This window comes from Engystomops pustulosus, chromosome 8 (genome assembly GCF_040894005.1).
Source record: "Engystomops pustulosus chromosome 8, aEngPut4.maternal, whole genome shotgun sequence".
Lineage (NCBI taxonomy): Eukaryota > Metazoa > Chordata > Amphibia > Anura > Leptodactylidae > Engystomops > Engystomops pustulosus.
Window position 1 is genome coordinate 34,664,224 of NC_092418.1, and position 23,759 is coordinate 34,687,982.

The 23,759-nt window shown below is 45.1% G+C and overlaps 1 protein-coding gene across 1 annotated transcript; it reads left to right on the forward strand.

Moving 5' to 3' along the window:
* The first annotated feature begins 4,199 nt into the window (after window positions 1-4,199).
* ARL6IP1 (ARL6 interacting reticulophagy regulator 1) lies at window positions 4,200-23,759 on the forward strand. The gene is made up of 6 exons (XM_072120638.1): window positions 4,200-4,367; window positions 10,219-10,352; window positions 19,121-19,240; window positions 19,634-19,751; window positions 22,566-22,650; window positions 23,308-23,759. Exons 1-6 carry the CDS (start codon window positions 4,329-4,331, stop codon window positions 23,424-23,426), a joined length of 615 nt encoding a protein of 204 aa, XP_071976739.1. The 5' UTR covers window positions 4,200-4,328; the 3' UTR covers window positions 23,427-23,759.

The following is a 23,759-nucleotide window of genomic DNA, read 5'->3' on the forward strand; positions in this document are numbered from 1 at the left end:
AGGTGGGGAAAAATTTTAATTCTATTGCTTATTAACCTGTTCTCTTCTGGTTGTACCTAAGGAAACAACCCAATGTGTTTCGAATGGACGATCGGCAGTCACACGTTCCGCTAGCAGTCCGTTTATAACGCGATCGCATGCTTTTCCCGAGGCCCGCCCCCTGTCTGCTAGCGTCGCGTTATGAACGGACTGCTAGTGGAACGTGTGACCGCGGCCCGAGGCAGAATATGATCAGCTAGTATACTGTCAGAGAAGGCATAATACATCTCCCCCAATGTGGCCCAAATACATCCAAAAACTGGAGTAGGTCATCTGCCCAATGCTACACTTGTTCAGGTCTACACATTTCAGTGGAATGATGATGCTATGTTTTGATGCTCTAAGTCAAAATAATTCATCCCTGATCCACACCTTGGAACAATGAGGGAAATTCATCATGGCTCTTTGCAGGTTTATCCACAGAAGTTGTCTCCTCCAGATAGAAGCTGGTGCGCATGTGATTTTTTTATTACCTGGCTCACGTTTGTTATCTTCTATTTACAAAAAAGGGGAAGGGGGGTGCGTTTGTGTGTGTCCAATCCTCACAGATGGCCAGTGTTAAACCTGTCACCAGGGACCTCATTTTCACTAAAGACAGGTTACAGAAGCCCATTACACCTGCAGTGCACATCTTCCTATCTGCCTTATTTAAGCATTTGCATTACAATATAATAGTGTGTTATTACTTACCTTGCACCCTGACAGAATCCTCTGTGTAGTCCCAGGGGTTGGGCTTTGGTTTGGATGCATTTCAAAAAACATGTGACCTGCCTGTACTGTAGACTGCTCAGCTCTCAGCCCCCACCTTTGTGCTCCTGTACAGTTCCTCCGACTGATGTCAGTTCACCAGGCTGTGACCTCCTATCTTTTAACCAATTTGCGGAACACTGCTCTGCTTTTCAAGGTTCTTCCCTCAGTTACCTGACCATGTGTTCCACCCAGGTATTGCTCAGATGAAACCACGGTGTAGCATACGGCCGTAGGGAGGAGGCCTGAGCACTTCTCTGGCCACCCCTCTCCATAGGAAGCCAGCATTGCCCTCCACTTCGGGGAGGGTGTGATCACTGCACTGTGACCGGTTGCCATAGACCTCTATGTGGGCCGCCATTTGTATGGCTGTATTGCGGCTCCCACATGTTCATTGAAGGGAACATGGCAGGTGGTAACTCCTCTCTACACCAGCCCAGCATCAAGTAATGACCATTACAATGGTGTCCTGTAGCTGCAGCTTCATCTAGTCATGTAGTCCTCACACTATATGATGGTCTGTTAATGGTTTGTGGCATGTTCCCTATTTTTCCCACCTGAACTGCCAACAAAATCTTGGAATTTTTGCCATATACCTGCACGACTAGATGAAGCCACCCACACCCCATGACTAGTCGGGTTGAATTTTCATATGTTAAATTAAGAATTAAACTTATCCCTTGCTCTGGGCCTTACTTGGGGTTAGCTGAGGGTGGAAAAAAATACCTGACCCGGTCCTATGGTCACTGTAATCGTGTTATTTTTTGGGTTGGTGAGAAATGTATTTAGACCCCTTCAGATTTTCACTCTTTGTTTCATTGCAGCCAATTGGGAAGATCAAAAAATGTCTTTTGTTTGCTCATTAAACCCTTAAGCAACCATTGTAAGAGGGGGGCGCTCTTCTACAGCTCACCTCAGGAAGCAGAGCGTCTAGGTTCACCCTTGGGTCTCAGGGTGATGCCACACATGGCGTTTTCAGTCCGTTTAAAATACGGATGCGTTTTTGGCCGTTTACCTGCTTACAACCTGTTTATCTATTAAGATAATTGGGAAAAACTGTCAAAAACGGTCAAAACTGATGCTTTTTAAAAAAAAAAAGCATGCGTTTTTTAACGGCTTGAAAACGCACGCTTAAAATCGGACTAAAAACGCCATAGGGAACTGTGCAGCTGTCAGACAGGAATAAGACCTGCTCTATGTTATGTCCATTCATACTGCACCTCTATGGCGCCATATACAGACGTGTGAATTGAGCCTTAGGGGGGCTTCCTCTAGGGGGTTGTCCGAGTTTTGTAAAAAAAAAAAATATACCGTATATTCCGGCGTATAAGACGACTTTTGAAGACAGAAAAATCTTCTGTCTTCTCTGGGGTCGTCTTATACGCCGGTAATCCTGACCGCCCGCCGTGTCTTCACATCGGGGGAGCAGCGCAGCACATCGGGGCCACCGGAGGGTGAGTATATAAGTTTTTTTTTTTTTTTATTATGCTGGGCTGGGATGGGCTGTATACTACTGGGGGCAGTGCTGTATACTACTGGGGGCTGTGCTGTATACTACTGGGGGCTGTGCTGTATACTACTGGGGGCTGTGCTGTATACTACTGGAGGCTGTGCTGTATACTACTGGGGGCTGTGCTGTATACTACTGGGGGCAGTGCTGTATACTACTGGGGGCAGTGCTGTATACTACTGGGGGCCGTGCTGTATACTACTGGGGGCCGTGCTGTATACTACTGGGGGCTGTGCTGTATACTACTGGGGGCTGTGCTGTATACTACTGGGGGCAGTGCTGTATACTACTGGGGGCTGTGCTGTATACTACTGGGGGCAGTGCTGTATACTACTGGGGGCTGTGCTGTATACTACTGGGGGCTGTGCTGTATACTACTGGGGGCAGTGCTGTATACTACTGGGGGCAGTGCTGTATACTACTGGGGGCCGTGCTGTATACTACTGGGGGCCGTGCTGTATACTACTGGGGGCCGTGCTGTATACTACTGGGGGCAGTGCTGTATACTACTGGGGGCAGTGCTGTATACTACTGGGGGCTGTGCTGTATACTACTGGGGGCAGTGCTGTATACTACTGGGGGCAGTGCTGTATACTACTGGGGGCTGTGCTGTATACTACTGGGGGCAGTGCTGTAATGGTAATGTTGTTGTATGCCTTATGTTTATGAGCGACAGTTTTCCTGCTATATACCCGAATGTCATAAGAATTTACATTAAAAAAAGGACCATGTTAAATTCAAATCTGTTTTTTTAAAAATTTTTACCGGTGTTTTGTATGCGTTGGAAAAGGGGTAGTCTTATACGGCGAATATATCTTAAACTCTATATTTTAAATAGGAAAGTAGGGGGGTCGTCTTATACACCAGGTCATCTTATACGCCGGAATATACGGTATGTGGCCGGGAGCGGGCTGCCTAAAACAATAACGCTGTACTTACCTTCCGGTGCCCTCCCGTACCCGACAACCTTCCGGCCCCCATACACAATGCTGTGTATAGGGACGGATATGCGTACCCGGCCACGGCCGGCCGGAAGCTGAATGCAGCGCTGCTCTGGCGGCCATGTTTGTTTACATGGCGCCCGGACCGGAGCGACAGCAGCGCTGGATACCGGAGGGCACCGGAAGGTAAGTACAGCTTTATTGTTTTAGGCAGCCCGCTCCCGGCCACATATTTATTTTTTTTTTAAACTCGGACAACCCCTTTAAGGATGTATCCCATTACAGGCAGTCCCCGGGTTACATACAAGATAGGGTCTGGAGGTTTGTTCTTAAGTTGAATTCGTATGTAAGTCGAAACTGTATATTTTATAATTGTAGATCCAGACAAAAAAAATTTGGCCCCATTACAGCAAAAAAAACAACAACATTTTTTGCTGTAATGGGACCAAAGATTATTAATAAAGCTTCATTACAGACACATTACAGATGATCATTGCAGTCTGGGACAATAGTAAAGCATTCAGAAAGCTTCACCAGAGGTCAGAGGGGTCTGTCTGTAACTATGGGTTGTCTGTAAGTCGGGTGTCCTTAAGTAGGGGACCGCCTGTATTATTTTTATTTTTTAGGTTTTATAATAGCATATAATACCTGAATAAATCCTGAGCGCACAGGGAACAGTCTCCCAGGTTTTTGCAGGGTGTTACCCGAGTCTATACAATAGTATAACACAGACTGTATTGTTCCTAATGCATCGGCTGTTCTCTACCATCTGCTTTGGGGTTGAAAATCTCTTTTAAATAATGCGGCCCTGATGACGTCATGCGGTTTCCAGCGATGACCACATTACAGAGGGGCCGTTGGTGACGTCACTATTATTACAGTATTTAGAATTATTTAAATTTGAAACCGTGCTGTTGTTGTACGGAGCGCGCTGATTGGCTGTCACGGCGACGTTTGCTGTCGGAGTCAGCCAATCCCGGCACGCATGCGCCCGAGCTGCCTGGCGGAAGCAGCTATTTATGTCCGGCTCTGGCGGAGGAGACGCAGCTTGTGATATCAGTGTAACCGGGGGCTGAGCGCTGCGGAGGACAATGGCGGAGCCGGGAGACAACAGGAGCGTGAACCAGCTGGTGAGTGCGGGACTGCACTGCCCCGCGGTCTTCCGCCGCGCCCGGGCCTGCTGCCGGTAATGGCCGCGGTTATTGTTCTATCCTGCACCTGTGACATAGGGGGCGCCACCTGCAGGGGTTATCCGCCCTCTGGCACACCACATACCATCCATACCGGCTATGCTATGGCCTCCTTCCAGAAGCTTCCAGCTGGAAACATGGTGTCCAGCATCTTCATTCACTGGCATGATGCCATCTCACTGTGCCAGGGAGGTTACCTGGGTGCCCTGTCCTGCCCTGCATAGCCTGGCACACGGGGCTGTGCCCATACAGTGCTGACAGTACTGTGCCAGGGAAGCTACCTGCAGTCCTGGATGCCCTGCCCTACATAGCCTGGCACAAAGGGCTGTGCCCATACAGTGCTGGCAGGACTGTGCCAGGGAAGCTACCTGCATTCCTGGATGCCCTGTCCTGCCCTACATAGCCTGGCACACAGGGCTGTGCCCATACAGTGCTTACAGTACTGTGCCAGGGAAGCTACCTGCAGTCCTGGATGCCCTGTCCTGCCCTACATAGCCTGGCACACAGGACTGTGCACATATAGTGCTGACAGGACTGTACCGGGGAAGCTACCTGCAGTCCTGGATGCCCATCCTGCCTTACATAGCCTGGTACACAGGGCTGTGCCCATACAGTGCTGGCAGTACTGTGCCAGGGAAGCTACCTGCAGTCCTGGATGCCCTGTCCTGCCCTACATAGCCTGGCACACAGGACTGTGCACATATAGTGCTGACAGGACTGTACCGGGGAAGCTACCTGCAGTCCTGGATGCCCATCCTGCCTTACATAGCCTGGTACACAGGGCTGTGCCCATACAGTGCTGGCAGTACTGTGCCAGGGAAGCTACCTGCATTCCTGGATGCCCTGCCCTACATAGCCTGGCACACAGGACTGTGCACATATAGTGCTGACAGGACTGTACCGGGGAAGCTACCTGCAGTCCTGGATGCCCATCCTGCCTTACATAGCCTGGTACACAGGGCTGTGCCCATACAGTGCTGGCAGTACTGTGCCAGGGAAGCTACCTGCATTCCTGGATGCCCTGCCCTACATAGCCTGGCACACAGGACTGTGCACATATAGTGCTGACAGGACTGTACCGGGGAAGCTACCTGCAGTCCTGGATGCCCATCCTGCCTTACATAGCCTGGTACACAGGGCTGTGCCCATACAGTGCTGGCAGTACTGTGCCAGGGAAGCTACCTGCATTCCTGGATGCCCTGCCCTACATAGCCTGGCACACAGGGCTGTGCCCATACAGTGCTTACAGTACTGTGCCAGGGAAGCTACCTGCAGTCCTGGATGCCCTGTCCTGCCCTACATAGCCTGGCACACAGGACTGTGCACATATAGTGCTGACAGGACTGTACCGGGGAATCAACCTGCAGTCCTGGGTGCCTGTCCTGCCCTACATAGCCTGGTACACAGGACTGTGCCCATACAGTGCTGACAGGACTGTGCCAGGGAAGCTACCTGCAGTCCTGGATGCCATGCCATGTCCTGCCCTGCATAGCCTGGCACACAGGGCTGTGCCCATACAGCACTCACAGTACTGTGCCAGGGAAGCTACCTGCAGTCCTGGATGCCCATCCTGCCTTACATAGCCTGGCACACAGGGCTGTGCCTATACAGTGCTCACAGGACTGTGCCAGGGAAGCTACCTGCAGTCCTTGGTGCCGTATCCTGCCCTACATAGCCTGGCACACAGGACTGTGCCATATAGTGCTGACAGAACTGTGCCAGGGAAGCTACCTGCAGTCCTGGATGCCCATCCTGCCCTACATAGCCTGGCACACAGGGCTGTGCCTATACAGCGCTCACAGGACTGTGTCAGGGAAGCTACTTGCAGTCCTTGGTGCCCTGTCCTGCTAGATATAGACTGACACACATGGCTGTGCCCATACAGTGCTTGCAGTACTGTGCCAAGGAAGATACCTGCAGTCCTGGATGCCCATCCTTGTAGATATAGCCTGGCACACATGGCTGTGCCTATACAGGCAGTCCCCGGGTTACGTACAAGATAGGGACTGTAGGTTTGTTCTTAAGTTGAATTTGTATGTAAGTCGAAACTGTATATTTTATCATTGTAGTTCCCGACAATTTTTTTTTTTTGCCCCAGTGACAATTGGAGTTTCAAATTTTTTTGCTGTAATAGGACCAAGAATTATCAATAAAGCTTCATTACAGACAATTTTAAGCTGATTATTGCAATCTGGGACTATTTTAAAGCATCCAGAGAGCTTCACCAGAGGTCACAGTGGGCAGAGGGGTCCGTCTGTAACTATGGGTTGTCTGTAAGTCGGGTGTCCTTAAGTAGGGGACCGCCTGTACAACGCTGACAGGACTGTGCCTGGGAAGCTACCGACAGGACTGTGCCGTGGAATCCGCCTGCTGTCCATGATGCCAGCCTTGCTAGATATAGCCTGGTACACAGGACTGTTCCAGGGAAGCTACCTGCAGTCCTGGGTGCCCGACCTGCCAGACATTGCCTGTGCCCCTACAGTGGGGGCATTTTATTACCAGGAATATATATTTTCCACTAGAAACCATATGTATTATGGGTAATATTAAGCAATTTGGTATTTTATTTATTTTTTCTTTGGTATTTCTGTCATTTCATTGTTTGGTATTTATTCTTTTGTGTGTTTTGTGTTGATCTGGTAGGATCATATATATATTTACCTGTTCTTTAATAACCCATTCCTGGCTTTGGGTTAAAAAATGCTGCAATTTTTTTATCTGACAACCCCCCCCCCCCCCCCATCCCCCCAAAAAAAAAAATTAATAATAATAATATTAAACAAAGTGTATTAACCTCAGAGATTGTCTCAGGTCAGGGGAATTAGGAGCAGGGTGTCTTTACATGCCTGGGGATTGGCATTTTTGATATTTTAGAAGACTTTTGACCACCTTCTCATAAAATTTGTCTGATTTTGGACGAGAATGAATTCATCAGCATCAGAAAGTTATTATGGTTAATAATTGCCTCAGCAGTATAGACATTCATAAGATATTAGGGGTGACCTATAAATTTACTGTTTGTCTGCTGTAAATTTAGGGGGTTCTTACAGCTGTGTTTCCGAAAAACAAGAGTTGGGCAGGGGTGGAAGTGTCCTCTGGGCAGGCAGAATAAGGGGAGGAGGCATGGAAGTGTCAGCCAGACCGATCTCCTGACCGTACCGGCAGTCCCCTACTTAAGGACACCCGACTTACAGATGACCCCTAGTTACAGACGGACCCCTCTGCACTGTGACCTCTGGTGAAGCTCTCTGGATGTTACTATAGTCCCAGACTGCAATGATCAGCTGTAAGGTTTCTGTACTGAAGCTTTATTGATAATCCTTGGTCCCATTACAACAAAAAATATTGAAACTCCAGTTGTCACTGGGGCAAAAAATATTTTTGTGTGGATCTACAATTACAAAATATACAGTTCCGACTTGCATACAAATTCAATTTAAGAACAAACCTTTGGAGCCTATCCTGTACGTAACTTGGGGACTGCCTGTAATTCGGAATAACACCTATTTTTTTTTTTTTTTTTTCCCCACTGTAATGGAATATTTTGGTATTTATATTTAAGGACCTCCAATGGGGTGCTGGTATACATCAGGGCAAGGTAGAATTGGGCAGGAGATCCCATAGGAATCGGATTATCCCTAAGGTGGGGGTAGGGTTAAAGGAAGCGGAAAAGGTCAATGTGAATGTATCCTGAGCTCTGAGAACCATGGAGGTTGTCACCTGGTGTATACAATGGGAATGGATGGTATACAGTCCTGTGTCTGGTAACCGTACACCCTCATCTGATGAGCGGAGGAGGCTGTATGTAGCATTGTGCCCCCTGTGTAAGGATCTATTCCCACATAGTTATCTATAAGAACAATGGCCTCACAGAGGGGGCTCCTGGATGTCCGCTCAGGCGTGAATGTGTCTTCTGTCCCCTCCTCCACTTCCATCGCTCCCTTCTCTGTGGTTCATTCATTCCCATACATCCAGGGTTATGTGGGTCAGGACCAGGCTCTCCGTGGTGATCTGCACACAGCACAGTAATAATAAAAATCCTCACTGTACAAAAATATCAGCAACATGTTGTTTATTGCTGTGGGTGACTCCTACTGTTCGCCCCTTATTCAGGCCTTACAGCGGTGTTCATTTAAGAGGGTAAACATTTTAGCGGTTCAGTAATATGTTCATGGCCAAAATTCTGAGAAATTGATTTTTTGTCCCAGAAATGACTGAAGTAGCGTGTGAATAGCCTGTGCCTCTATACGTGTGCGTCTCTCACCCTGTGGCTGGGTGATACCGTCACGTGATGTAACTGGATGCCCTGGCACAATATTAATGGCGATTGATTCACTATTTTTGTCCTATTATACAATGAATAGCAGAACCCATAATAATCGCCCTTTAAGGTGGTGGTCATCCATGTGATCATGCGTTGTATGAGTCACCCCTGTGCCTGAGATGAATGCCCCACCACCTCCCCAGGGACGTTCTGCCAGTACAAGCCTTACCCGGAGAGCCGGGATTACATTATAGCTGCAGTGACCTGACTCCAATATGATGAATATAGCGCATAGTGACCACCTTCATGGGATACGTAGAGTCACACCCTGCCTGCCCAACAGCTGAGACTCCCATTAGTCAGGTTGCTTGAAATCTAGTAGTTGTGCTTGAATCCAGCCTACAAGATATTGAGGCCAGTGTAGCGATCTGCTTCCGTGTAAATTGGATGTATGCTATCAGATTTTTAATGTCATGCCAGGCCGGCATATTTTTATTTTCAATGGCGCCATGCAGACGAAGGTTTTTTGTTGTTTTGTGGCTCTGTGTGCAGGAAGTAGAAATCTCGGCGCACCTGTGTTCCGTCTGTATTTTTTTTTTTTTGATTAATTTATTGATAACTCATGTACCCTTCAAGAAGTTGACAGCCCATTTTAATTTTTGTAACTTTTTTTTTATATCTACAAAAACCGATGTCATGCAGACTTTTTACAGAAATTGATGACGCACGGACCACAGATCTGTGTGCGGCCCACGACCTGCACAGGTTCATGTGTTGGTGGCTGTCCCATCTGCAGCGGGTCACACGTGTGAGTGAGGCCTTGGACCGTGTCCTGAATAATGCAATCACTGATAAGAATAGCATGAAGAAGCGGCTGGGCTACTGCAGCGAGTCTGAACACTGTTTAGTCCTATTCAGTATGTGGCGCATGACACAGATTCTATCTCCTCAAATGTGACAAGAGGCGAGCACTTCTATCCGGTACAGAAGAGAATCTCGGTTCTGCTACTGATGTGACGGTGACATGACTGATGTTTCCACATTAGTGAGAAAGCTGCACTAATTTATGGTCCCATGACATGAAGGCCGCACAGACTAGATCAGGACCGTTCAATAACGCACCATTATCAGATCCTTATCCTCACTAGTAGAACTTCACCTATGACCTTTGTTATCCCTGTGGATAGGGGATAACTTATAAACACTGGATGACCCCCTTAATGACCAGTGATGTAGGTATCATAGCCCAATGCGATTTGAAGGGATCTCTTAAGTTCTCAAATACATTGACAGTGAAGAGGGAAAAAACAAGACATAGAAGCATTTTCCTTTTAATCTTTGTAATCTATTTCATGTACAGATCAGTCATTAATGTCTAGAAGCTGGAAAACTCTCTAATGTAAATCTTACCTGAGAAGCGATGTGATGGATGGCGGTGAATACAATGAGTCGTCTTTTGTCTCCGTTGTGAATATTGATTGGTTTCCATTTCCTCTAAATATCTCGATGACTTTGTCTTAATTGCAGGCGGCAGAGACAGCGAGCCTGGAGGAGCATTTCCAAGGATGGGGTGAGGTGGTCCTGCTCGCCGACCGGACCCTCCGCTGGGAGAAGCCGTGGTTTCCAGCAGCTATTATGGGGGCAGTGTCCTTTCTATTTTTGTAAGTAAATCTACTATTGGGTCATACATTGGTGAAGGACTCGCAGGGATTTTATCTTCGGCTGTTTATGAAGGCCATCTACAGGTTATTTTATGACTTTTGAATTGCCGTGTTCTGTGCACATTCCTAGTTCTATGCAAACCATGTATGTTACAGAATTAAAGGGGTTTGTGCATTAAAGGAAATAAAGCGTATACACAGAATATAGCATACATATGATACCGCTTCTCCCCACTCCTGTCTAATGCAGGTGGTCACCGATAGTAGGCTTTTTACATCAACTACATAGAACTGCCATGCACTAATTTCAGGACTCCCATAGAAGTGAATGGGAGATTTGAAGTTTCTGTATTTCGAGTCACATCTATGGGAGTTACAAAAACTGCTCAGCTTTACATCTTGGACGTTACGGGGGAGAATTACCACTGCTTCTACGCCAGTGTTCTGGCAGAGAAGCTGTGGAATAAGCACAAATCCTTGCTCAGTGCAAGAATTTGAAATTAAAATCTCTGATATACCACCTCCACACCATGTGGGCAAGGAGGGGGCAGGCACAAGACCTTCCCTCCCCATGCCTTTGATCTTTTGGAAAACCAGCAAACTCTTTATTGCTGGTTTTTGCGCAAAGCCTGGTGTAGTTTTGCTCGCCGGACGAGATTGGGGGGTGGGGAAGGGGGGCTGCGTATGATAAATCTCCCCCTATGTAGATAAGACATAAATTACTTTTATGGGGAAAACTCCTTGACACTACAGGGAGACTTCAGCCAAGACGCACCTTGCGAGTCCGTGGATTATCAGTATTACTGCAATTGCTCAAATTAACCCCTAGGCGCACCAGGACGTTGTAGTACGTCCCCGGGGCTAGATGCTTAGCGCACGGGGACGTTCTATAACGTCCTGCTTCTGGCACCGGCTCACGAACGGAGCCGGTACCAGAAGCAGCGGCTGTCAGCTGTCTAGTACAGCTGACAGCCTGCGCTAACACCCGCGATCGGAGCCGGCTCCGATCGCGGGTGTTAACCCCTTACACGCCGCGGTCAAACATGACCGCGGCGTGTAAGGGTGTTTGCGCTGTGGATCGGATCCCCCGTGCCGCTTACCGGGGGATCCGATCCACTTCTGGGCAGCTCCGAGGACTGGCATGTGCCCCGGAGCTGCCCGGTCTCCATGGCAGTCAGACCCCTTCCGGGTCTGACTGTAAACTGTCTGAGCATGCGCAAGCTTGCTCAGACAGTTTACACTGCTCTACAATAAAATAGTATTGTAGAGCAGTGTATTGAACTTAAACCAGTGATCAGAGCATCACTGGTTCAAGTTCAAGTATGTATAAGTAAAAAAATGCAAAAACACTTAACACTACACATTATAATAAATAAAAAATAAATACATAAAAATATAAGCCCCTAAAATGTCACTTTCCCCAGCACCACGACGGCACCAACCAGAGAGAGAGGGATCCGCCCCCAGGGACAGGAAACCTGAGCTTAAAATCGCGCTCCTCCTATCCTGCCTCAGTGGTTTCCTGTCCCTGGAAGGGACCTGAGCGCTCCGGTTTGTTATTTTTAGGAACCGCTGGTTGGCAGTTCGTTTTTGCTTGACTTACCAACGGAGGCCTCCATTCAGGGAGTTGCACCCGTGGTCGGCCTTCTCCTTTCAGAGTCGTGCGCACGCTCGTTCTGGCGCATGGTGGAGCGCGACCGGAAGTAAGGATGTAGTACTTCCGGTTCGCGAGGCCGGGGTTTTCGTCCGACGCGCCGTCAGGATCCGGGAGGAGCCCAGGGATTATAGCACTCCTCCTTGGGCGAGTGGAACGTCAGCCATAGTAAGTTTTTGGCCTTATGTGCTGTCTCCTACACAGTTAAATTACTCACAGGAGCCAGGCCATACCGGAAGGCGGGGGGTGGAGCCCTTTTTTGCATAAAAAGACCGGGGCTTCCAGGTGGACGCCGCTCTAACGCTCTTTCAGCATGGCAGAGAGGCGTGATGTTCCTGAGCCCCTGAGGACCCCGACTCCGGTAATTCAAGGTGGTGAGTGCTGTTACTGTTCTGTACTATGATTATTCTGTCACTGATGCAAATTTTTTAAAAAAACTACTTTTAGGGAGAAGAGGTCCCCAAAAAAGCCACCAAAAAAACCCATCACAGGGATTGTAAGATCTGTAGTAGGAAATTACCTGCAAACCATGAGAAAAGTACATGTCCTTCATGCATTTCAAAGATTATGGCAGAAGAGTCTGCCTCTTGGTTGGATTCTCTGCGATCCGTTATTAGAGAAGAAGTGCAGGTGTCGGTTAAAAATATCATTGACCAACAACCTGCCTTCATAACTAAAGACCTCCCAGGCCCTTCCTCGTCTACTCCCAGGGAAACGTTATCTGTATCAGAGGAGGAAGGAGAAAAAGAGGATGTTTCTTCAGCCTCAGAAGAGGAACTGTCTGGACGTCCTTTATTTTTGGCAGAGGATACGGAAGGACTTTTGAGGATGGTTAGATCCTCCATGGACATAGAGGAGAAAAAACCTCATAAATCAGTACAGGACATAATGTTTGAGGGGCTGACGGAGAGGAAAAGGCGTACCTTTCCTATCCATGATACCATTCGTGCCCTGATCTCAAAAGAGTGGCAGAACCCAGATAAGAAATCCTATATCCCTAGGGCTATTAAGAGGAAATACCCATTTGACGAGAGTGCTACGTCCGGATGGGGCCTTCCACCAAAAGTGGATGCCTCCATTATTAAAATTTCCCGTGGTACCTCTTTACCCTTTGAGGATATTAATGCCTTAAGAGATCCCATGGACAGAAAAGCAGAAAGTTTTCTCAAAAAATCATGGGAATATGCAACCACCTCATTCAGACCAGCCGTAGCGGCAACCTGTGTGGCTCGCTCACTCCTGTTATGGTTAGACCAGCTTGGGGGGGATATACAGAACAAAGTCCCTAGAGAATCCCTTAAGGCCTCAATAACGGGTATCCAAAAAGGGGCGGCTCTACTAGCCGATGCTTCAGTGGATATACTAAGGCTTTCAGCTAGGTCCACAGCCTTGTCTAATGCGGCCAGAAGGGCTTTATGGTTAAAAAACTGGTCAGGGGATATGGCCTCTAGGGGAAAACTATGCGGTATTCCTTGTGATGGTAATTTTTTATTTGGGCCCATCTTAGATGATTTACTAGAAAAAGCAGGTGACAAAAAGAAGGGTTTTCCCACCATTTCTACCCAAGCAAATAGACCCAGATCCTTTCGGTCCTTTCGGAGATCAAGGTACCAAAGGAGGGATAGGGAAAGCAGACCAGGTCCATCCAGACCCACACAGCCGGCTAGGGGTTACTTGTTTGGCCAACAGCACTTGCAGTCTAGACAGTCCACTTTCCGACCACAATGACGCGAGGCCCCAGGTGGGGGGAAGGTTGTCCCACTTCCTCCCTGCCTGGGAACACATTTCATGCAGCGAGTGGATTCTCAGCTCCATATCTCAGGGGATAAAGCTGGACTTCAAGAATTTTCCTCCTCAGAAGTTCAGGATAACAAGAATCCCATCGGGAGAGAAAGGCAGCTTGATGATGGCGGAAGTAACCGAATTACTCTCCAAAAAGGTACTGTGTCCAGTCCCACTAGGGGAAACACAGATAGGATTCTACTCGACCCTATTCTGGGTAAAAAAACCAAGTGGGGCTCTAAGAACCATCATAAATTTGAGAGAACTAAACAGTTTTCTACAGATACCAAGTTTCAAAATGGAAACGCTAAAATCCGCGGTAAATCTGTTATATCCGGGGTGTTTTATGGCGTCAATCGACCTTACAGACGCCTATTACCATGTACCTATTCACCCGGATTATCAGAAGTACCTAAGATTTGCGATTCAATTAGGTCAAAAGATAGAACATTTCCAGTACAGAGCCCTACCCTTCGGTATCGCCATTGCACCAAGGGTGTTTACAAAAATTATTTCAGAGATGTCGGCCTTCATCAGACTAGATCATGGGCTTTTCATACCGTACCTGGACGATTTTCTTCTAGTGGGGCCTTCAGTAGAAGCAGTAGAGGCTCAAGTGGTCAGGGTCCGAAAAATTCTGGATTTTCTAGGTTGGCTAGTCAACATAGAGAAATCAGAAATAGTCCCATCCCAACAGAAGTTATTTCTGGGGGTTCTCCTAGACTCGAATTACCAAAAAACCTTTCTTCCCAGAGAGAAACAAAGGAAAATAAGGGAAAGTATAATGAGCATAAAAGGGTCCTCTCAGACAACCATCAGGAAGGGTATGTCCCTTTTAGGGAGTCTAGTGACCACCATACCTGCAGTTCCCTGGGCTCAGTTTCACACAAGAACCTTGCAGTATTTTCTTCTTCAGGTCTGGGACAAGAATCCTTCTTCCTTAGACAAGGAAATACACATTCCAGAATTAGTAAAGGAGTCTCTAAGTTGGTGGTTGAATCGAACGAACTTAGAACTAGGCCTTCCTTGGTTTCCAGGTCCAGAAAAGACCATTACAACAGATGCAAGCCCGGTTGGTTGGGGGGCCCACATGGAAGACAGAATATTTCAGGGCCATTGGAACACTCAGGAAGCAACCCTTTCCTCAAACAACAAAGAGTTACGGGCTATACTAAAGGGGCTGGAAGCAGCTCTTCCATTCCTGAGGGAAAAGAACATTGTAATAAGGTCAGACAATACCTCAGCGGTAGCCTATATAAACAAGCAAGGGGGAACAAGGGGCCCACAACTCATGGAGATAACCTCTCACATTTTTCATCTGGCAGAGTCTCACCTAGCGTCACTAAGGGCGATACACATAAGGGGGGCGGAAAATACCCAAGCAGACTTCTTGAGCCGCAATGTCGTCCGACAGGGGGAATGGGGCCTCAATGTGGAAATCTTCAACCTGATAACCAAAAAGTGGGGGATCCCAGAAATAGACCTTTTTGCCAGCAGAAAAAACCGAAAGGTGAATCGTTTTTTCTCCATAGATTACAGGGATCGTCCATTAGCAATAGACGCCTTCTCACAAAATTGGGGAGACCATCACCTGTTATACGCTTTTCCCCCCATGATATTGATTCCCAGGACTCTGGGGAAAATAAAACGGGAAAAGGCAAAAGTCATCCTCATTGCCCCCTTTTGGCCTCGCCGTGCCTGGTTTTCAAGTCTGAGGGACATGACAATAGCGGATCCTTGGGTCCTTCCAGAATGGAAAGACTTGTTATACCAGGGTCCTATTTATCATCCGGAAGTGAGGGGGCTTCATCTTACGGCATGGTTATTGAAAGGTTAATTCTTGAAAAAAAGGGTCTATCAAGTCAAGTCATTTCGACCCTTCAAAAAAGTAGAAAACCCATCACCTACAGGATTTATTTGAGAACATGGAAGGCGTTCTTTAGATTTATGGGTCAGAGACCAATTGATATGTGTAAACCAGATTTCGGTAACATTCTGGGGTTTTTACAATTAGGCCTAGAAAAGGGGTTGAAACCATCCACACTAAAAGTCCAGGTATCGGCCCTTGCAGCTCTGTTTGACCGGGATATAGCCAACCATCCTTGGGTAGCTAGATTTATTAAAGCCTCCGTAAGACTCCATCCTACCATTAGGTCAAGTTTTCCGCCCTGGGATTTATCCTTAGTGTTAAAGACTCTATCAGGTCCTCCTTTTGAACCCTTAGAAGAACTCTCTCTTAAACTACTAACCTTCAAAGTAGTATTTCTGGTAGCTATTACATCTGCTAGGAGAGTAAGCGAGATTGCTGCACTATCCTGTAGACCTCCATACTTTGTTTTATTTCCGGATAAAATTGTATTGAGACCTGATCCCAAGTTCCTTCCAAAGGTAGTTTCAGACTTCCATAGATCTCAGGATATAGTTCTGCCTTCTTTTTGCTCAAACCCTAAGTCAGATAAGGAGAAATCCTTTCACAATCTAGATGTCAGGCGTAGTGTACTTCAATATTTGAGCAGTTCAGAATCATTCCGTAGGACAGATAGTCTGTTTGTTCTTTTTTCAGGGAAGAACAAAGGGAAAAGTACATCATCAACGACTATCGCTAGATGGATCAGGGCTACCATCCAGTTAGCATATGAAGTAGCCAAGAGAGCTATTCCTGAAAATATTCATGCCCATTCCACCAGAGCTCTGGCTACGTCATGGGCAGAGTTCAGACATGCCTCATTAGAACAGATATGTCAAGCTGCATGTTGGTCTTCCCCCCACACCTTCTTTAAACACTATAGGTTGGATGTGGCGGGTTCTCTCGACCTTTCCTTTGGGAGGAAGGTTCTTTCCTCTATTATCCCTCCCTAAAAAATTTCTTCTCTGAAAATCTCTCTGGTTGGTGCCGTCGTGGTGCTGGGGAAAACAGAAGTTACTTACCGGTAATGATGTTTCCTCGTACCACGACGGCACCTGGTATATTCCCACCCGGGTGTTATTTCCTACTTTTTTCTTGGTGACGGTCAATTGGGTGTCGCAAAAAAAAAAAAAAAAAATATATATATGTATGTACGTTAATATTCATATACGCTCGTATATGGGTATATATCCACATACTACGCATACATGGAAAAATGTTTTTTCTGATGTATTAACAATGAATCTCTTCCAAGTCTCTGTAACCCACTGAGGCAGGATAGGAGGAGCGCGATTTTAAGCTCAGGTTTCCTGTCCCTGGGGGCGGATCCCTCTCTCTCTGGTTGGTGCCGTCGTGGTACGAGGAAACATCATTACCGGTAAGTAACTTCTGTTTTCCCATAAAAACACTTAATAAAGTATAAAAAACACAAAAACACAAAAAACCCCGCATATTTGGTATTGCCGCGTCCGTAACAATCTGTATAATAAAACAGAATCGTTACTGGACCCGCACGGTACACGCCGTAGAAAAAAAAACGCAAAAACGTTCCAAAAAAAGATAATTTTTAATTAATACCCTATAAAAAAAATGCTCTAAAAAGTAATTTAAAAAATGTTATGCACTCCAAAATAAGCCCACTAAAAAGAACAACTCTTCTCGCAAAAAATAAGCCCCTAACTAGATTTGTCAGCCGAAAAATAAAAAAGTTATGCATATAAAAAGATGGTGATGCTAAAATGAACAAGATTTTCTCCAAATTGGTTTTTATTCAGTACAATTGAATAAAATACACAAAACCCCCACATATTTGGTATCCCTGCGTCCGTAACAATCTGCATAATAAAACAGAATCGTTATTAGATCCGCAAAGTTAACCCCGTAAAAAACAAAACAAAAAAAAGCTCCAGAAAAAAGATCATTTTCAATTAATACCCTATAAAAATGCTCTAAAAAGGGATTTAAAAAATGTTATGCACTCTAAAATAAGACCACTAAAAAGAACAATCCTTCTCGCAAAAAATAAGCCCTTAAACAGATTTGTGAGGCGAAAAATAAAAAAGTTATGCATATGAAAGACGGTGATGCTAAAAGTAACAACATTTTTGCCAAATTACTTTTTATGCACTAAAAATGGGAAAAAAATAAAAAAATCTATATAAATGAGGTCTTTTTGTAATCGTGGCGACCCATAGAATAAAAATAATATACTATTTTTATGGTATGGTAAACAGCCAAAAAAAAACCCCATAAAAATCTTCCTGAAAAGTGATGATTTTCATTTCCTCCACCAACAAAGAGTTAATAAAATCTCACCAATTAGCCTATAGATTCCCCCAAATTACGTACCAGAAAAGTGCATCTCATGTGGCAAAAGAAATAAGCCCCTATAGGTCCACATTAAAAAAAGAAAAAAATTATAGCCTGTACAATGTGACATAGCAAATCTGATCTGGATGGCGCCTCCTTCCCTTCTATGCCCGGCCGTGCGCCCATACAGCAGGTTACCACCACATATTGGGGTATCCGTGTACTCGGGAGAGATTGGGTATCAAACTCTGTGGAGCCTTTATTCATTTAATCCATTGTAAATGTTTAATTTTCCACCCAAAATGAATGTATTGTGAAAAAATATTACAATTTGCAGACTGCACCTCCATTTTGTTTTAACCCCTATAAAACACGTAAAGCGTTAACTTCTTAAAAGTGGTTTTTCATACGTTGAGGTGTGTAGTTTCCACAATGGGGTAATTTATGAGTCTCACTATTATTTAGGCCTCTCAGTGACAATTAGAAGTTGAGCAGGTCCATCTAAATACGGGTTTTGGTGATTTTACAAAAAATTTGAAAAATGATACCTAAATTCTGAGCCTCATAACATTCTAGTAAAATATGTGGAATCTTAAAAAACCATGCCAGCATAAAGCAGACATTTGGGAAATGTAAGTTATGAATTTATTTGGGAGCTATGACTATCTGCATCAAAAGTAGAGAATTTAGAACGTTGAAAATAAAGAATTTTTCCAAATTTTTGCCAAATTTAGTTTTTTTTCATAACTAAACACAAAAGATATCATCCAAATTTTTAAAACTAATTTGAAGTACAATGTGTCACGAGAAAACAATCTCAAAATCCCCTGGATATCTCATAGCGTTCCAAACCTATAACCACTTATAGTGACACAGGTCAGATTTGAAGAATGGGGCCGCGTCCTTAAGGCCAAAATAGGCTGTGTCCCCTAGGGGTTAATGAAAATGAGTGCCGTCCAGCTGGAACTCATTGCCGCAACAGAAATTTGGCATAAAATGCAAACAAAATGACATGATTTGTTCCTGTAGTGAGACTATATATCATCTTAGTGCAGCCCAGGAGAAGAGATTGACTTTAAGAAAAGCTGAATCTTTATTAATCCTTCTTCTCTGCAGGATGATCTATTACCTGGATCCATCAGTTCTTTCCGGTGTTTCCTGCTTCGTCATGTGTCTGTGCTTGGCCGACTACCTTGTTCCAACCCTGGCTCCCAGAATATTTGGCTCCAACACCTGGTTAGTAACTTTCCTATTGTGAAATGTTTCCTGGGACTATGCGTAGGATTCTAGATGGCAAGTGGTGAAGGTCTGGAGTAATAACAAGAGGAACAGCAAGAATAGATGTATAAGATAATTGTGTTCATTATAACATGTGGTATGCACTATGTCTGTAGAGGTGGTGGGTCTACCTCCCAAATCTTTTTTTTTTTTTTTTTTTGTGAATGCAGCCAAATTTTAATCCGTGTATATTCATAGACTTGGGTTCTGCATTATACCATCAATAATGGAAGATAATGGACAATCATTTCCATTTTTATATGGATTTTACAGACACTAAGATCTACAGATTGCTGTTAAATAATCTCATCCAGCAGATTTGTGTATAACCTGATCCCTCTCCCTGTACAGGACCACCGAGCAGCAGCAAAGGCTGCATGAGATTTGCAGCAACCTGGTGAAGACCCGCAGGAGGATCATCGGCTGGTGGAAACGCCTCTTTGTCCTAAAGGAGGAGAAGCCCAAGATGGTAGGACTGGTGTCTTTTCTTAAAGAAAACGTACCGTCACTGATATATCTAATAAGGTGGATCTGGTGGCAGGCTTCTCAAATCCAGGGTAGCCCTATGCTTTATTTAGCTAACATCCGGCGTGCTGGAGAGATGGGGTGACCCCCCTCCCCTCTTCATAGAGATGCACGGCCGCACACACAGGGAAAGATGGGACATGTCCTATCTTCTCCCCGTGTGCGGTATGGTGCGACAAGCTTGTGGCGTCCCCTTTACGTTCGTGTAAACGCAGCCTACACGAGGCCACTGGGGTGTGGAGTAGCCGTGCTGTGGAGCAGGAACTGTGGCTACTCCATGCCCCAGTAGCCTCATTAAATCCCTCCTAACCTCAGCGCGCATCTGCAGGAGTTCTCCGCATGCAGACAGTTCTGGCTAAATAAAGCATAGGGCTACAATGCATTTGAGGAACTTGCCATCTGATCTACTTCATTAGGTATATCTGTGATGGTAGGTTTCTTTTAACCCCTTCCCGCACCCTGACGTGATACTACGTCATAGGATGCGGGTCGTTCCCGCACCTTGACGTAGTATCACGTCATGGCGATCACCCGGGCTCAGAAGCTGAGCCCGGGCGATCGCCGCGGGATCCCGGCGGTACGCGGTAGCCGGGATCCCGCAGTAACAGCCAGGATCGCGACTATCGCGATCCCGGCTGTTTAACCCTATAGACGCCGCGGTCATTGTGACCGCAGCGTCTATAGTGAATCGCCGCGACGATCGGCACCCTCCTTGCATGGTACGGAGGTGCCGATCGTTGCCATGGCAACCCTGAAGCCCGATAAGGACCCCAGGGTTGCCTTTACTAGAAGCCTGTTAGGATCGTGCTTACAGCACGATCCTAACAGTGCTGATATCAGCCTATGCAGAATGCATAGGCTGACTATGTAATATGCTGCAATACATTAGTATTGCAGTATATTACAATGAACAAGTGATCAAATGATCACTTGTTCATGTCCCACCCTGGGACAAAATAAAACAGTAAAAAAAAGTTAAAAAAAAAAAAGTGCAATTAAAAAAAATTATTAAAAAAGAATAAAAGTCCCTTGAAGTCCCATCCCATGCAATAATACAATAAAACATAAAAAAGTGAAAATCACAAAAAAAAACACAACATATTGGGCATCACAACGTCCGTTACAACCCGTACAATAGAATAAAATCGTCACTGAACCCGTACGGTGAACGGCGTAAAAAAAAAACACAAAAAACCTTGCAAAAATTATGAAATTTTCACATCTGACCTCATAAAAAGCGCATAAAAAGTAATCAAAAAGTAAAATTTACCCCGACATGATACCAAGAATAAGTACAGCTTGTCCCGCAAAAAATAAGCTATAAACCAGCTCTGTAAACCAAAAAATATAAATGTTCTGCCCATTGTTACACGGCAAGCAAAAACAAGCAAATTTCTCACAAAATTAGTTCTATATTCTGCAAAACAAGTTAACCATAAAAAAGCCATATAAATGGGGTATCGCTGTAATCGTGATGACCCGTAGAATAAAGATAACACATTATTTTTATGGTATGGTGAACGTCCGGCGAAAAAAATGCTAAAAACCATAAACAAGAATTGATTTTTTTAACCACCACCAAGAAAGAGTTAATAAAATCTGATTATTGGCTATTGAGCCCCACCGTAAATGATGTCCCTGAAAAGTGGATTTCATCCACAAAAAAAATAATCCCCCATATGTCCAAATTACAAAAAAATAAACATTTTATAGCCTGTAAGATGTGACATTGCAGATCTGTTCTGAATGGCGCAGCTTCCCTTCTATGCCCGGCCGTGCGCCCATACAGCAGTTACCACCACATATGGGGCATCCTCTGACTCGGGAGACATTGGGTATCAAACTTTGTGGATTTTTTTGTCATTTAATACTTTGTGACGGTTTAATTTTTGGCCAAAATTAATATATTGTCTAAAAAAAATGACAGCTTGTAAATTAGACCTCCATTTTGTTTTAACCACTGTGAAGCATCTAAAGGGTTAACATACTTCTTAAAGTTGATTTTTTTACACATTGAGGGGTGTAGTTTCTAAAATGGCGTGATACATGGGGTTTTACTGCTGTTTAGGCCTCTCAAAGTCACTTAGACCTGAGCATGTGCCTCTAAATAAGGGTTTTGGCGATTTTCATAAAAATGAGAAAAATTGCACCCAAAATTCTGAACCTCCTAACAACCTAGAAAAGAGAGAAGATGCATAAAACCCTGCGCCAATATAAAGCAGACATTCGGGAAATGTTAGTTATAAAGTTACTTGGGTGCTATGACTATCTGCCTGAAAAGCAGAAAATTTTGAACTTTGAAAATGAAAAATTTTCAGAAATTTTAGCCAAATTTCAATTTTATTCATAACTAAACACAAAAGATATCATCAAAATTTTTCTATTACTTTGAAGTACAATGTGTGACGGTAAAACAATCTCAAAATCCCCTGGATATGTTAAAGCGTCGCAAAGTTATAACCTCCTATAATGACACAGGGCAAATTTAAAAAATCAGGCCTGGTCCTGAAGGTCTAAAATGGCATAGACACAAAGGGGTTAAATCCCATTGCCCACAAGCAAGTTGTCTGAGAAACTCGCTCCATGCACTTCTTTGAATAACTGACAGTGATTAGAGGTTCAGTCCGGGATATCCCGAGTGCACGGAGCGAGTTTTTCAGGCCAAACCTGCTCCTGGGCAGTGGGGATCCCATGAAATTTGTATTGTCCTGTTTTGCGCACTTCTCTAGTCACTGACATAACTTTTGTCTTTGTGCAGTATTTCATGTCGATGATCACGGCTCTGGCTTTCATTGCTTGGATCGGACAGCAGGTTCACAACCTCTTCCTCACATACATTATTGGTGAGTATTCCTATAAATGGGTCTATCCCAGGAGAGAACAGGAGTGGAATATTTAATTGTATATTACAGAACCTCTACCAGCGCTTTCTACGTTCCTAATGGAGCAACCAGTTCCCTCCCTGCCTTTCTCATCTTTGATTGGCAACTCTTCAATGACCTTGACAGCTTATCCATAGCTCTGTACAGCCTGCTTTATGTGCATCATCTCATCCCATAACCGCTGCAGCCAATCCATGGTCATAGAAGGGACGGTGATATTACTAATCCGTTTGGCTGCAGCGGTCATAGGATCCCTGGTACTTGCACTCTGGCTGGAATTGTAGAGAAGTTGGTTAGACCATGGCAGGTAGATTTCATTTTTATTTCCTCCGAGCTGCAGATTTCCAGTGGTCTTCCATAGTCTCAATGAGCTGTATCTGGTATTGCAGGGAAAGAGCCCCTCCCACATGGATGCCACAATTGACCACATCATTTAGAGGGTTAAGGGGAGCTTTGCAGTTGCCTCCACTCCTGGTTGTTGGAGTGGGGTATCCCCTCTTCATTTAGATGATACGTGCAAGTAATGGAACAGGCAGAGCTTGGGTTTCGCTATTATCTTAGTATTCTCCCTCTTCCCACCTGCAGAAAACATAACATTTTTCATACTTTCTCTTTCAGTGAGTTTTGTGTTGCTGCTTCCCGGTCTCAATAAACATGGAATCATCACAAAATTTGTGGGAATGGGAAAGCGCGAGATCAATAAACTGCTGAAGCAAAAAGAGAAGAAGAATGAGTAATGTCCTGCTAGACGCAAAACTAAAACTTCCATGGGAGCATTTTCTGTTTGTTTTTGGGGCTCTGACCTTAACGTTACCATTACGTTCCCCAATAACTGCCAATGCTGTATCTGTGTTGCACTGAAACCTCTCAAGTATGAAGAGTCCCTCCCCGGAGCGCTGTCCTCGTCTCCTGTGTCTCTCACCACTTTATGTGTTTTCCACTCTTGTAAATATTCCATATTTTCATGTGTCTTGTGTGATGTGGTGGTTTGTTTTTTGCTTTCCATAAGTGGCAAAGTTTAAATGTTGATTTGTCTTCCTGTTAATGGATGTAATAAAAAGTAGAATGTC